The sequence below is a fragment of the Bufo gargarizans genome, chromosome 2 (assembly GCF_014858855.1).
Source record: "Bufo gargarizans isolate SCDJY-AF-19 chromosome 2, ASM1485885v1, whole genome shotgun sequence".
Taxonomy (NCBI): domain Eukaryota; kingdom Metazoa; phylum Chordata; class Amphibia; order Anura; family Bufonidae; genus Bufo; species Bufo gargarizans.
The window spans coordinates 696130065-696145894 of NC_058081.1; the positions used below are offsets into that span (position 1 = coordinate 696130065).

General features: G+C 42.2%; 1 protein-coding gene and 1 long non-coding RNA gene across 7 annotated transcripts in view; one reads left to right on the forward strand and one right to left on the reverse strand.

The window, feature by feature from the left end:
- LOC122929005 overlaps positions 1 to 15830 on the reverse strand; it is a 95616-nt gene that overhangs the window by 29984 nt on the left and 49802 nt on the right. The window lies entirely within an intron of this gene.
- The window catches only part of SBK2 (SH3 domain binding kinase family member 2), an 84687-nt gene that overhangs the window by 29422 nt on the left and 39435 nt on the right, over positions 1 to 15830 (forward strand). The window contains exons 1-2 of one of the 6 annotated variants that reach the window (XM_044282408.1): positions 482 to 578; positions 6144 to 6320. The exons of 4 other annotated variants lie outside the window; for them this stretch is intronic. Coding sequence is in view for 1 of the 2 variants with exons in the window: in XM_044282404.1 (XP_044138339.1) it covers positions 505 to 578 (74 nt within the window). In the remaining variant the exon portion in view is untranslated. Of the gene's footprint in view, positions 1 to 481; positions 579 to 6143; positions 6321 to 15830 lie in introns of those variants that run through there. One more of the 6 variants, XM_044282404.1, reaches the window with a different exon arrangement.

Below are 15830 nucleotides of genomic sequence, written 5' to 3' on the forward strand. Positions count from 1 at the left end.
TTACAATCAGGCAATTATTGGAAATGTTTGTTCCTGATAATTTCCTAAGCATTGGACGATGTAAAAGGGCTTTAAGCCTTCTCATTGGCAGCTTAACAATACCTTGTTGCCATATCCAATTGCTACTAGCATTGTTGGAGCAGTTGTTAAACAACTGCCTGGCATCTGAGTTTTTGTTAAGGTATTGCTTAGCTTGGCCTGGTGAAACTGGGGTGGACTGGAGCCTTTGCTTGCTTAGCCTTTATATGTCTAGGCTTTTTGCTTCTCTGGTTGCTGGGGATAGTGTTTGCTCTGTGTATTTGTTTCCATATTCAGTACCTTGATCTTGTTGTATCCATGTACCCTGGGACTTGTGGTCCTTTGGCTTTTCATTGTTGCCAGCACAGAAGTTTATCTGTTTGCTAAGTTGTTTTTTTATTTTTCTTGGCTGTCTTGTATTTCAGAGCAGGGTCAGTTCAGTATTATAACTGTAAGTCATCGGCTTTCAAATTGTATGCCATCACCATGTCCTATCAACTCCACTGCCGGACACCTACCTCCTCTCTTTGTGGCCATCATTCAGTTTCTGTTATCTGTTGGTGAGTTTATTTCATTACATTATTGTCTGCCGGTCTTGATATGTGCTTCATTAATGTAAGCCCTGGAAGTATCTCACTGTTATTACTTGGAAAAAGTGACTGCTTTAGGTGAAGTCCATTTCTGCGGTCTTGTGAACAGCTGGCAACATTACAATAGCTTTGTAACTGATACTGAATACAAAAGTTTTCCTGGCAAAATGTATGAGTTGATTTATAAGTCTAGTAATAGGCCGGATAGAGTATGGGACAAAACTATCAGTAGGAAGTAGATTAAATCTTGTAGACCATGCATACTGACATCTAGTGAGCTAAAAGTGTTTGGATCATAAAAATTTACAGAAGAGTTTGGAAAATTCTAAGTGTCTCATAATATTTCAGGGGAACTCCAATTCCTTCTAACCTGATATCTGAGATAGCTTTTTACTATAATTAACATTCTAGTTTTCTCGTATTATTAAACTAATAGCAATACTCCTACAGTTAAAATCCATGAACCCGATGGGTTCTTCCTCTTTTTGTAAAATGTTTGATGCCTGAATGTCACATTTTCTTGATGCATTGAATTAGATTCCACAGGGATTGGTGATTGGCAAGGAAAGTAAAGATCCTGTTAAATGTACCAGCTACCGACCAGTAATATTGCGAGAGCAGACGGACAACACTGTTAGAGCTATAATGTTAGACATCATGCTGAATCTCAAAGTTCCACACAAGCCATTTGAATGGGTAAAATGGTCTTATAATGAAGCTACCATCTTGGTCTGGAATTGTCAATACTGTCCAGGATTTTGCTTCTGTACTCTTGCCCCACAGCACATGCGAGGATTTATTTGACCCTCTTTCCTTCCTTCTCTTTATAAGGAGACATAAAAAAGATGTCTGCTGTCACCGATTCTATTTGTCTCGACCTTGGAACCATTCGATCTAATCCAGATACCAGGTGTTCACATATCTACAGGTGTACACAAGGTAGCAAACACAAATGATTTTTGTTCCCAAGTTCCACACAACCTTGCCAAACGTGATGTCAGAATTCAACCGTTTCTCTTCATTGTCATCCTGTTGGATATTCATGTCAAAATCAGAAGACTTGAGCATATTATTATCCTAGGACTTGAAAGCTGAATTAGAAGTCTTGTTTTTATTATGATGGGCAACCAGAACTCTAAAATATCTTGGGATAAACTTGACGGTGGATTCAGCAATCTTACATAACAATTTTTCTTCAATGTTGGTGTTTATAAAATTAGATTATGGCTACTTTAAGATCTGTGGCAGAGGACAGCCTGCTTGAATTCACTGGATCCAGCACTGTTGATTGCAAACAGAATGTCCGCTGGCCCCATTAAGTTTAATGGGGTCCAACAGAAATCCAGCTGCAAAAATGACGAGAATTGGCCAGACAACAAACTGCTGCACGCCACCGATTCCTGGCATTCGCTGCTGGATCAGGAGGCTGGATCTCCCTGTCCCAGATATGAAAGTAGCTTTACAGAAAATGGGAAATTCTGTTATTTTTTGGCTTGGACAATGTGCAATTGTAGAAGTGAATGTTCTTACCTAGATACTTCTTCTTCAGATAATACCTATTAGAATACTGCATGCTTTCTTTCAATCCCTATAAGCGTGACAACAAGTTAATATGGGAAGGGAAGCGCATTCGGTTAGCTAAGATGTTGTTACGGAGACCTAAAAATTGGACTCTCAGATTTTGTCTCTTATTATCGGTGCAACACACTTTACATGGATTATTGGTTAATGTCATGACCCAATTAAAAGATGGGTATCAGAAGATTAAACTTTTTGAGAAATGCTTCTGGAGTCCTTACCATTGGAAAAGAAACTACCTTCCCATAAGATTCAAACTCATCCAACTATTGGACTAACGATATGTGTTTGCGCAAAAAGTTTTGTTCCCTCTGGCCTTTCCTCAATACCTTCACCAATGTTACCAATTCTGGGCTTTCCTTATTTTGCACCTTGGAAATCAGATGTTATTTTTTAAACTACAGTCCTGCTTGACTAGGATCTCTTAGTTATGATAAAACAATGTCTTGGAATGTGGCGAAAGACCCAATATCAACACATCAATTCCCTCAAACTTTTTACCAGTCAGGAACTAATGACGTTTAAATATATGTGTAATCACAGAGATATGACTCATCATTCTCTATTAGTTATTTATAAGGTATTGAGTTTCCCACATATTGATTCCCCTCATCTTTTCTTCTAAGCGCATGGGAACAGGATCTTCAGTTACCATTGACCTCGGAATAAAGACAAAGTATCTGTATTCTGTCCGGCTGGTCCTTTATTTGTTTCAAATTCCAAAGATTATTGTCAGGATGGTATATGGTGCTTTTAATATTACATAGACCACAGTCATCAATTCCATCTAACTGTTACAACATACATGTTTATGATATAAATTAAATCCAAATGGGGTGGAATTAAAAAAACAAACATTATTCTGCCGTATTTTTATGTGGGGTTTTTTTTCACCAATTTCTATGCGGTGAAATTGACCTGTTATTTTTATTCTATAGGTCAGTACGATTATTAGTTTTTCTTCCATTTTAATACTGCAAAAAAAAACAAAAAACTTTTGACTTTCTGTTAAAAGTCTGTTCATTAGTGCCGGATGTATGCTGTTTAAAACAACAGTTGCCTGCTGCACGCACAAGCGGGCACCATTTTTAAATGCCTGGCCACCAACGTAAATTTATTGTTGGCGGTCACAAAGGGGTTAAAAAACCATACCAATAGCAATCAGTGTGTCCCACTCCGGATACATTGCGTCCCAACTGTATTCTGTCTGATATCTTTTGCATATTGGAGGATTAATTTTAAGTGTATATTTTATTTGTTAAACCAAACATATTAAATCTCAAAAGGAATAAACTAAGAAAAATATCTTAGTTCTAAATTTCCCCTACATAACTCCTAAAAGATATAAGATATTGGCCCACATTAATTAATACTGATGTACTTGGCACCAACTGTTATATAGAGGATAATTAGCCAGAATTGTTCCTCAAGCCTTAGGAATTGTCTGACTTGCGTTTCTTTTCACCTGTGCCACAAATTTTTTAACCTACAGTATGCCTTTGATAAATAAAGCTAAGAGTACATTTAATGCTTGTTCCCGAGAACTTTGTTGACCCGTTTTTGGTTTTACAGTTGCAAATGTTGGCATAATTTGAAATGCAGGCTTTCAAACTGCACAATTACTGCCAAAATCAGACATAAATGAAGTCATTAAAGTCTATTAACTCCATTTAACTTTGAATTAAAAGAAAATCTTATAAAGAGAATTTATCAAGCCCTGCACTCCAGAATTCTGGGTTCACTCCAGATTTATCAACTATGACTTTGTTAAAAGTTTAAAAAAAATCTGTAGTAAAGAGATAAGTGTAGAAATTGTTGTCTAACATATAAAGACTGAAGTGTTAGACTTAAAGGGAACCTGTCACCGGGATTTTGTGCAAAGAGCTGAGGACATGGATTGCTAGATGGCCGCTAGCACATCCACATTACCCAGTCCCCATAGCTCTGTGTGCTTTTATTGTGTAAAAAAAACGATTTGATACATATGCAAATTAATCTGAGAAGAGTCCTGTCCCTAAGATGAGTCAGGGACAGGACTCATCTCAGGTTAATTAGCATATGTATCAAATCTGTTTTTTAACACAATAAAAGCACACAGAGCTATGGGGACTGGGTATTGCGGATGTGCTAGCGGACATATAGCAACCCATGCCCTCAGCTCTATACCCCAAATCCAGGTGACAGGTTCCCTTTAAAGGGAATGTGTGGTCAGAAAACAACCTATTGTTTAAATCAAGTTTTAATGTTAAATATATTTTTTTAGAATTTTAAAAGTTTTTTTTTTCATTTTCCATGTCACTATATTTTTTTTTTAACTGCAGTTTACACACTGGCCACTAGGCCTAAAGTATGTCAAGTCTCCCTGTTTTTTTTAGGGAAACCACTTGGACCACAAATACAATGGACAGGAACTCACCCCATTGACATTTTTGGGAGATACGCATAGGTCAGAAGGGAGTACATACTGTAAGCTATGATATCACCTATTGCGAATGGTGGATCCTGTGTTATCTATGCAAAGGTGATATCTTCCATTGTAATCCTGCCTGCGATGATAATGCGATAGCTACTGAAAAGTTACCTGAACAGAACAGGCAGTCTAAACAGATTGTTAGGTCTAGTGTGAAAAAAATGCACAATTTTAGATATTTAGTTTATAGAATAGTGACATGGAGAATTAAAACAAAAGTCACCAAAAATTCAAAAAAAAACAAGTTCAACATAAAATTGTGATTTAAACAATAGGTCGCTTTCTGATGACACATTCTCTCTACAGTACACCAAATTTTTCAAACATTTGATACATTTGGCACAAATTACAACGAATCCTGCAAAACTGACTTAAAACTTTCCTGATGATAAATTTCTACCTATGGGTCTTGTTTAAAAAAAAAAAACTGAAAGAAAGAAAATAAATCAAACAAAGAAATAAAAAAGAGTACACTGTGGTATTCCAAAAGGTGAAATGTTGATCTGATCACCACAGATGAAATACAGACTCTTGTCAGAGACAATACTTTGGCTCCCTACAGTGGAGGAAATGATCTATTACACCTCCACTAACACTAGCCAAATTTAACCTGCTGTGCCATTTTTTTTGTAAAACCCCCCTGTAGGCGACATGTATATGGGTATTAATTTAACAAGATGCTGCCGTGCCTCCACATGCTCTCTCTTCTTTTTTTAAGCTGTGCATACAGGAAAGGGTATGTTCACATTTGCATTAAAAATTCCATCAGGCTGTTCTGGCAGAGGAAAAGTCTGCTAGAGTTTACCGTGTCCAGCATAGCCAGATAATGCCGTGAACAGCTGGTTCCTTATTTGGATCCGTACCCCTTCTTGCAGAAATGCTGGTTTTCAGCGGGACAAAAAATTGTGCAAACGGTGGACTCTGACAGGCTGTTTCTCTGCTTGAACAGCCTGCCGTCTTTCTAAATGCAGATGTGAACGTGCCCTAAACAAAGCCACCACTTCCACCCCTCATTCACAGCTATGTCATCATTCTTCATATGTTAGGAGTAATGAAATGGAAATATAGTAAGATACAGAGAAAAACACATGCTTTGGATGCGTTTGGGGCTTTATAGCTTTCCCATGGAAGTCCAACCAATGCTTCTAAGAGAACAGTCACTGTATACTAAATGGTAAAAATGTGAATTCAATAAAAAAAAATATATTTCTCTGCTAGGGTTATATGCACATGGACTCAAACTTAGGAATTTTGGAGTATAACTCCACCAATGAACCAATTAAATGAAGAAATAGATACATTTTGTGTGGTTTCTTCAGCCCAATTATGTGCTGTCCTGTCTAAACACAAGGTTCTTCCTAACCCTAAACTAACCTTTATTGTGGTAATGGATGTGGCTTAATGCAACAAGGGCAATTCTATCACAAAGAATGAGAAAGAAAGATTTTCTACCTCTTTGTGCTTATTTCTCCTTCTCATTTCTTCAGAGAAGTATGTGGAAAACAAGGAGCTCCTAGCCATCATTTCTGCTTTCAAGGAATGCAGAAGGAACAGTCCAGCAAATACTGACCACTGTTATCTAGAGATTGTAAAGTCTACCGAATGGTTGTCTCCCAAGCAAGTTCAGTGGAGTTTGTCCCTTAATGAAGTCCAATTTCCTGGAGGTAATCCATGACAAGGATTTACTTGCAAATATAAGAGAAGCACATGAAATTGACCCAATTCTTTTGCATCTATCGATTAATGTGCCCTGGGTATAGAAAAAATATGGACTCATAAGCACAGCCTTTATGTTCTAAAAACAGCATGAAAAAAGGGGGTTATACCATGATTGATATAATAAAATGAAAATCAGATATTATACAGTGCCTTGAAAAAGTATCCATACCTCTTGAACTTTTCCACATTACACCCACAAACGTAAATATATTTTATTGGGATTTTATAGAAGCGAGTATGTGTGAAGTGGAAAAAAAACGATATATGGATTTCAAAATTTTTAATAAATAAAAAACTGGAAAGTATGGCGTGCTCTTGTATTTGGTCCCCTTCAGTCAATACATTGTAGGACCTACTTCCGCTGCAATTACAGCTTTTGGTGTAGGTCTCTATCAGCTTTGCACATCTAGAAGCTGAAATGTTTGCCCATTCTACTTTGCAAAATAGCACAAGCTCAGTCAGATTGGATGGAGAGCGTCTGTGAATAGCAATTTTCAAGTCTTGTCACAGATTTTCAGTGGGACTTAGGTCTGGACTTTGACTGGACCATTCTAACACATGAACATGCTTTGATCTAAGCCAGGCATGCTCAACCTGCGGCCCTCCAGATATTGCAAAACTACAACTCCCAGCATGCCCGAACAGCCTACAGCTATCAGCCTACAGCAGGGCATTGTGGGAGTTGTAGTTTTACAACCGCTGGAGGGCCGCAGGTTGAGCATGCATTATCTAAGCCATTCCATTGTAGCTCTGGCTGTATGTTCAGGGTCATTGTCCCGCTGGAAGGTGAACATACACACCAGTAGTGATTGACGAACATCGGCCGGGACGGTTCGCGAACACGACCGTGCGTTCGCGATCAAATGTTCGCGAACCACGAGTTTGCAGCAAGCCCCATTGACTTTAATGGCAGGAGAACCTGAAAAACCTTTAGGTCATATTTGCAGCCACCAAATACTTATTAGAAGTGCACAAATAGTCCCACAACATGAACAGTGGGGGATTATTGACAAAAATTCCCACAAAAAAAATTATTTTAATCAGGGGCCATTTTTATGCGTCTTAAAGGGAAACTCTCAAAAATGTGCCTTGCTGGAAACTAGAAACATTTTATTTTAGGCCACGGGAGTAGAGGCCCCAAAAATTAGGATCTCACAAATGGAAAGCCAAAACACCAGTGTGAAAGTAGCCTGAACTAAATGAGTTAAGCAAACACCTTCAATTGCTTTTCAATGGCTTTTGTCTCAAGATAACGCGATGAGTTAGGGAAATTTGAGTTAAGAGCTTGAGTGCTAACCCTGCTACATATGTACATTAGGCGGTCACTGGATAAAAATGTTACTGTAGGCCACTGGAGTACAGGCCCCAAAAATTAGGCATTCACCTGACGGAAAAAAACTTGTGATTATGTGGCTGGAGGTACATTAGGCGGTCACTGGCTAAAAATGTTACTGTAGGCCAGTACAGGCCCCAAAAATTAGGCATTAACCTGACAGAAAAGAATTTGTGATTATGTGGCTGGAGGTACATTAGGCAATCACTGGATAAAATTTTTACTGTAGGCCAGTACAGGCCCCAAAAATTAGGCATTAACCTGACAGAAAAGGCCTTTTATGTCGCTGTATATACAGTCGTGGCCAAAAGTTTGGAGAATGACACAAATATTAGTTTTCACAAAGTTTGCTGCTAAACTGCTTTTAGATCTTTGTTTCAGTTGTTTCTGTGATGTAGTGAAATATAATTACACGCACTTCATACGTTTCAAAGGCTTTTATCGACAATTACATGACATTTATGCAAAGAGTCAGTATTTTCAGTTTTGGCCCTTCTTTTTCAGGACCTCTGCAATTCGACTGGGCATGCTCTCAATCAACTTCTGGGCCAATTCCTGACTGATAGCAACCCATTCTTTCATAATCACTTTTTGGAGTTTGTCAACAAGTTCTCAATGGGATTAAGATCTGGGGAGTTTCCAGGCCATGGACCCAAAATGTCAACGTTTTGGTCTCTGAGCCACTTAGTTATTACTTTTGCCTTATGGCACGGTGCTCCATCGTGCTGGAAAATGCACAACAAGAACAAGAACAAGAAAATTGTTCTTCACCAAACTGTTGTTGGATTGTTGGAAGAAGTTGCTGTTGGAGGGTGTTTTGGTACCATTCTTTATTCATGGCTGTGTTTTGGGGCAAAATTGTGAGTGAGCCCACTCCCTTGGATGAGAAGCAACCCCACACATGAATGGTCTCAGGATGCTTTACTGTTGGCATCACACAGGACTGATGGTAGCGCTCACCTTTTCTTCTCCGGACAAGCCTTTTTCCTGATGCCCCAAACAATCGGAAAGAGGCTTCATCGGAGAATATGACTTTGCCCCAGTCCTCAGCAGTCCATTCACCATATTTTCTGCAGAAGATCAATCTGTCCCTGATGTTTTTTTTGGAGAGAAGTGGCTTCTTTGCTGCCCTTCTTGACACCAGGCCATCTTCCAAAAGTCTTCGCCTCACTGTGCGTGCAGATGCGCTCACACCTGCCTGCTGCCATTCCTGAGCAAGCTCTGCACTGGTGGCACGCCGATCCCGCAGCTGAATCCTCTTTAGGAGACGATCCTGTCGCTTGCTGGACTTTCTTGGATGCCCTGAAGCCTTCTTAACAAGAATTGAACCTCTTTCCTTGAAGTTCTTGATGATCCTATAAATTGTTGATTGAGGTGCAATCTTAGCCACAATATCCTTGCCTGTGAAGCCATTTTTATGCAGCGCAATGATGGCTGCACGCGTTTCTTTGCAGGTCACCATGGTTAACAATGGAAGAACAATGATTTCAAGCATCACCCTCCTTTTAACAGGTCAAGTCTGCCATTTTAACCCAATCAGCCTGACATGATCGCCAGCCTTGTGCTCGTCAACATTCTCACCTGAGTTAACAAGATGATTACTGAAATGATCTCATCAGGTCCTTTAATGACAGCAATGAAATGCAGTGGAAAGTTTTTTTGGGGATTAAGTTAATTTTCATGGCAAAGAAGGACTATGCAATTCATCTGATCACTCTTCATAACATTCTGGAGTATATGCAAATTGCTATTATAAAAAATTAAGCAGCAACTTTTCCAATTTCCAATATTTATGTAATTCTCAAAACTTTTGGCCACGACTGTACATAAAACAAGGACTATTCTTTGTTCTGGGTTGAGGCGGATATTTGTGGGCTGGCATGAGGAAATTCAATTACACGTGGTCGTCACAGGTGTTGAATTCCTCCGAGATCCATGCCTCATTCATTTTAGAAATGTGAGGTAGTCCACAATGTCGTAAGCTAGGTGAGTGCACTTATCGGTCACGATCCCCCATTCTGTGCTGAATGTCCTTTCAAACGACCGGGGGCAAGCCAAGAGTTCCAGGCAAATTGTGCCAGGTTTGGCCACAGGTCAAGCCTGCACACCCAGTAAACCAGGGGTTTCTCGCTTCTTAGAGCGTCCACATTGGCATTTAACCCGATGTAGACGGACACCTGACGGTCTAGGTGTTCCCTGAGGCTGGATCCGAAGGGCAGCTGTCGATGGGTTGGCTGCAAGAATGATCTCATATCCGTAGTGACCAACACATCTTCAAACCGCCCTCTTCTTGCAGGCGCAGCAGGATTTGTACCCGCACCTGTTTCGCTGTGGGTGGAAATTCCTCTGCTAGTGCCGCCACAGGCGGAAGTCAGCATCTCTCGCAGCAAGGCCTGGAAATGCTGCATTTTGCCAGCCCTCTGTGATGCTGGTAACATGTCCGACATTTTGTGTTTGTACCGGAGGTCTAAGTACGTTGCCACCCAGTACTGGTCCTTGCCTTTTTTGCTTTTTATACAGGGGTCCCTGTAACACTGGAGCTTAAAGGCCCCCATTCAAATTAAATTAGTAGTGGTGGAATGCCTTGGCTCCTGCTCATCGCCCAGGAGAATGTCATCCTCGATCTCCTCCCCCCAGCCATGAACAACACCACAGATCCCCGAAAAGTTTAAAGTCCCCCCTCAAAGCCTGTTCTTCTTGCTGCTCCTTGTTTTAGATGGAGTAGCCCCCTCTGGGAATTAATTCAGTATTGCGACTTCCTCATATTTCAGCTCCTGCTCCTTGACGGCTTGATCAATGACACAACGCAATGCACGCTCCAGAAAGAAGGCGTAAGGTACGATGTCACTGATGGAGCCATGACTGCAACTGACCAGTTTGGTAATCTCATCAAATGGCCACAGAAGTCTGCATGCGTCGCGCATGAGCAGCCACTGGTGAGGTGAAAAGAAAACCAAGCTACCCCGAACCTGTACTACTGCAGAGTTCGTACAGGTAGTTGTTAACAGCATGTTGCTGCTGGAGCAGCCTATCAAGCATATACAAGGTGGAGTTCCAGTGCGTCGACTGTCACAAATCAGAAGTCTGATGGGCAAGTGGTGTCGCCGCTGAACGTCAGCAAGGCGAGCCATGGGCGTGTAAGATCTTCTAAAATGGTAAGAGATTTTCCTGGCCTGCTGCAAGACATCCTGGACCCCGGGGTATTTAGCAACAAATTGCTGCATGACGAAGTTCAGGAGGTGTGCCATGCACAGCACGTGTGTCATTTTGCCCTGTTTCAGTGCGCTCATCTGATTGGCACCGTTATCGCACACCACTTTACCAACTGTCAAATTGAGCGGGGTTAGCCACTGATCGGTCTGTGACCGCAGAGCTGAAAGCAGTGAAGGACATGTGTGGCTCTTGGCTTCCAGGCACAACAGCACAGCATAGCAACGTCTCACCTGGGATGTCGAAATAGGGTCTGGGGAGCTTGGGGGGCGCAGCGGGAAAAGGCAGTAGCAGTGGAAAAGGAGGAGTCAGCCGAAGAGGAGAGTAGGAGAAGAAGAGGCAGGCCTGCATGCACTCCTTGGCGGTAACACCAAATCCACATGGGAGCCACGGGTTACATGCTTGATGGCCGTCAGAAGGTTCACCTAGTGGGCAGTAAAAGTTATGTACCTTCCCTGCCCGTGTTTGCTAGACCATGTGTCTGTGGTCAGATGTATCTTAGCACCGACACTGTGTTCCAGAGATATATTCACTTGCCGCTGAAAGTGGCCATATAGCTCTGGGATGCCCTTCTGGGAGAACACAAATTTTCTAAAGGCCTCTGAGTCTAAAATTTTATATGGCAGTAGTTGGTGGGCTAGCAGTTCCGACAAGCCAGCGGTCAGCCGTTGGGCAAGAGGGTTATCCGGCGTCATCAACTTTTACGCTCAAACATTTGAGCCAGGAAAGCCTGCATTCTGTCAGATGAAAGCAACGTCGGCACGGTGGAAGGTGGAGGCCAAATGGGAGGAGAGAGGAGAAGAGGCAGGACGTGGAACGCAGGGAGTGTGGCTTTGTGGGTTCTGACGGCGTTGCTCCCACTGAGCTTGGTGATGGGAGGCCAGGTGCCTTCTTAAGGCAGCCGTCCCTAGGTGAGTGTTGGGCATACCGGGACTTACGCGTTGACAGCACAGGCTGCAGATGGCAACACTATTGTCAGCAGATGACAAGTAAAAAAAAAGCCCACACTGCGGAGCCATGTGTCAGTGTCCTGGGAGCGCCAGAAGTGACTGTGCATGGTGGATGGCTCACTCCAGATACATTTGTCTTTTTGCCTACTGAGCCCTGCAAGCTCTGCCTGCTTCTCCTCCCTCTCTGCTGCTCCATCTCTCCCTCTGAACTCCCCTCCTCTTATGTGGGCACCCATGTGACGTCCATCGACACGTCATCATCGTCACCTTCCCCACCACTGACATTTGAGATCTCGGAGTAGGCAGCAACGGTGGGGACCTCCCTCCTTGAGCTGATCTGGGTACTTTCGTCAGACCGCTAGGTGGCGGCTGTTGCTACCTCCTCTTTCTCATCCGATGTCAAGAATGGCTGCACATCGGTAAGGTCTGGGAATGGATGGGACAATAATTCCTCTGACTCGAATGGAGGGGCTATGGTGGTGTATTTGGGGGTGCACACAGCAGAGAGTGAGGAGGGTGCAGATACAGAGGATGAGGAGGGTGCAGAAGCAGAAGGCTGAATGAGCCACTCAATGAACTATGGTGTGCTCTTTGAAGTAATAAAATGCGCCTTCTCCAACTTCCCACTTAGGCTCCGGCCTGGTGCACCTGCCCGACCCCTATCACCCCTGCGGAACGGCCTGCCTCTTGATCCTGTGCCAAAGTCCCTAGAGAAGAGCAGTATTTTGTGGAAGCAGGTATATCGCAGGCCTCAATCAATATTCGGTGGAAACAGGTATATCGAACCTCTTAACCCCTTAAGGACCAGGCTCATTTTCACCTTAAGGACCAGGCCATTTTTTGCAAATCTGACCAGTGTCACTTTAAGTTCTCATAACTTTAAAACGCTTTGACTTACCCAGGCCGTTCTGAGATTGTTTTTTCGTCACATATTGTACTTCATGACACTGCTAAAATTGGGTCAAAAAAGTTAATTTTTTTGCATAAAAAAATAAAATTTGTACCAAAAATTTGGAAAAATTAGCAAATTTCAAAGTTTCAGTTTCTCTACTTCTGTAATACATAGTAATACCCCCAAAAATTGTGATGACTTTACATTCCCCATATGTCTACTTCATGTTTGTAGCATTTTGGGAATGATATTTTATTTTTTGGGGATGTTACAAGGCTTAGAAGTTTAGAAGCAAATTTTGAAATTTTTCAGAAATCTTCAAAATCCCACTTTTTATGGACCAGTTCAGGTTTGAAGTCATATTGTGAGGCTTAGATAATAGAAACCTCCCAAAAATGACCCCATTCTAGAAACTACACCCCTCAAGGTATATAAAACTGTTTTTTCAAACTTTATTAACCCTTTAGGTCTCCCACAAGAGTTAATGGCAGATGGAGAAACAATTTTGAAATTTCTATTTTTTGGAAAATTTTCCAATATAATCAATTTTTTCCAGGAGTAAAACAAGGGTTAACTGCCAAACAACACTCAAAATGGGTTGCCCTGATTCTGTAGTTTGCAAAAACACCCCACATGTGGTCGTAAACTACTGTTTGGCCGAACGGTAGCACATAGAAGGAGGGGAACACCATATGGGTTTTGGAAGGCAGATTTTGCAGGACTGGTTTTGTTTATACCATGTCCCATTTGAAGCCCCCTGTTGCACCCCTAGAATAGAAATTTCAAAAAAGTGACTCCATCTAAGAAAGTACACCCCTCAAGGTATTCAAAACTGGGTTTACAAACTTTGTTAACCCTTTAGGTGTTCCACAAGAGTTAATGGCAGATGGAGAAACAATTTAGAAATTTCTATTTTTTGGAAAATTTTCCAATATAATCAATTTTTTCCAGGAGTAAAACAAGGGTTAACTGCCAAACAACACTTAAAATGGGTTGCCCTGATTCTGTAGTTTGCAGAAACACCCCATATGTGGTCGTAAACTACTATTTGGCTAAACGGCAGGACATAGAAGAAGGGGAACGTCATATGGTTTTTGGAAGGCAGATTTTGCTGGACTGGTTTATTTACACCATGTACCCTTTCAAGCCCCCTGATGCACCCCTAGAGTAGAAACTCCATAAAAGTGACCCCATCTAGGAAACTACAGGATAATGTGGTTGTTGTTTTGGGACTATTTTTGGGGTAAATTTGATTTTTGGTTGCTCTATATTACTCTTTTTTGAGGCAATGTAACAAAAAAAATGTATTCTAAAATTGTTTCTACATTAGCTATTTAGTTTTGTGGAACACCTAAAGGGTTAACATAGTTTGTAAAGTAACTTTTGAATACCTTGAGGGGTGTAGTTTCTTAGATGGGGTCACTTTTTTGGAGTTTCTAGTCTAGGCTACATCAGGGGGGGCTTCTAATGGGACATGGTGTAAAAAAAAAACTGTCCATCAAAATCTGCCTTCCAGAAACCGTATGGAGTTCCCTTTGTTCTATGCCCTGCGGCTATATAGCCATTTACGACCACATATGGGGTGTTTCTGCAAACTACAGAATCGGGGCAATAAATATTTAGTTTTGTTTGGCTGTTAACCCTTGCTTTATTACCGGCAAAATGGATTCAAATTGAAATTTTGCCCAAAAATGGGTGTTTTGGCACAGTTTTTATTTTATATTTTTAACACCGTTCATCCGAGGCGTTTGGTCAAAGGTTATTTTTATAGCGACGACTTTTACGCACGTGACGATGCCCAATATGTATGGCTCTCAGACTTTGGAGACACTAAGCAGGCATCCTAAAACTGCGGCCCTCCAGATGTTGTAAAACTACAATTCCCACCATGCCCTGCTGATGGCTGTAGGTTGTCTGGGCATGCTGGGAGTTATAGTTTTACAACATCTGGAGGGCCGCAGTTTGAGGATGCCTGCACTAAAACTAATATTTTTTTGGGGAAAAAAAATTGTTTCTGTGTCTCCAAAGTCTGAGAGCCATAGTGTTTTATGTTCTCTAGTGGACTGTTGGGGATTATACAAATTTAGTACTCCATGGAAGTGTGATACTCCCTGAAGCAATCGATAATGCAGAGGCCCGGATGATCGGGGCACGTGTCACATTGAGTAGTGGTGTCCTTCCGTATCCCCCTCTTGTGACACACTCTGCACTTTTTTGGGGTTCGTCCCTTCTTTCCAGTATGGGGGACCACACCTGGAAAGTGTTGGCCAGGGACGATCCGGGCGCCTCCAGTTCCCGAGGTACTCCGGCCTGCTCTTTCCCGGTCCGAAAAGATCAGGGCCTTGAGGACTGCCTCATAGAATTGGAGGAATGTCCCTGTGCTGCCAGCGCTTCGGTATAGTACAAAAGAGTTGTACATGGCAACCTGCACCAAGTAGACCGCAACTTTTTTGTACCATGCCCGGGTTTTGCGCATGGCGTTATATGGCGTGAGGACTTGATCAGAGAGATCAACTCCTCCCATATACCGATTGTAGTCGACGATACAATCGGGCTTGAGGACCGTTGCCGTGGTACCTCGCACAGAGACTGGGGTGGTGCTGTTACCGTGGATTGTGGACAGCATAAGGACATCCCTCTTGTCCTTATACCTGACCAGCAACAGGTTTCCACTGGTAAGGGCACGGGCTGGTGGAGGGGGGGAGGGGGGGGGTCTGGGTTAGTTTTAGATGGATAGATGGAAGTTTGGAATAAAGTACTTTTTTTTTTTTTTTTCCTAACTAACTTTTCCCTTCTTTCACTGCCTAACGGTGCCTCTCCCTCACTGACCCTAACCTACCTGGGTGGCGATGGGTGCAGGAGGGTGATGAATGCCGATTAGGGGGACACAGGAGCTGGACGATGCTGCACGGTCAGGGTGCTGGACAGGAAGAGGGGAGAGAGGAGCACAGGAAGTTTGAATCTCGCGCCTCTCTCCCCTGCACCAATCAGCACCCTGGACAGCAGTGTTCAGCACCAGGGCCAGCACCGCCTCCTCAAATCCTCGGACTGCGATTGGTGGTGTATAATT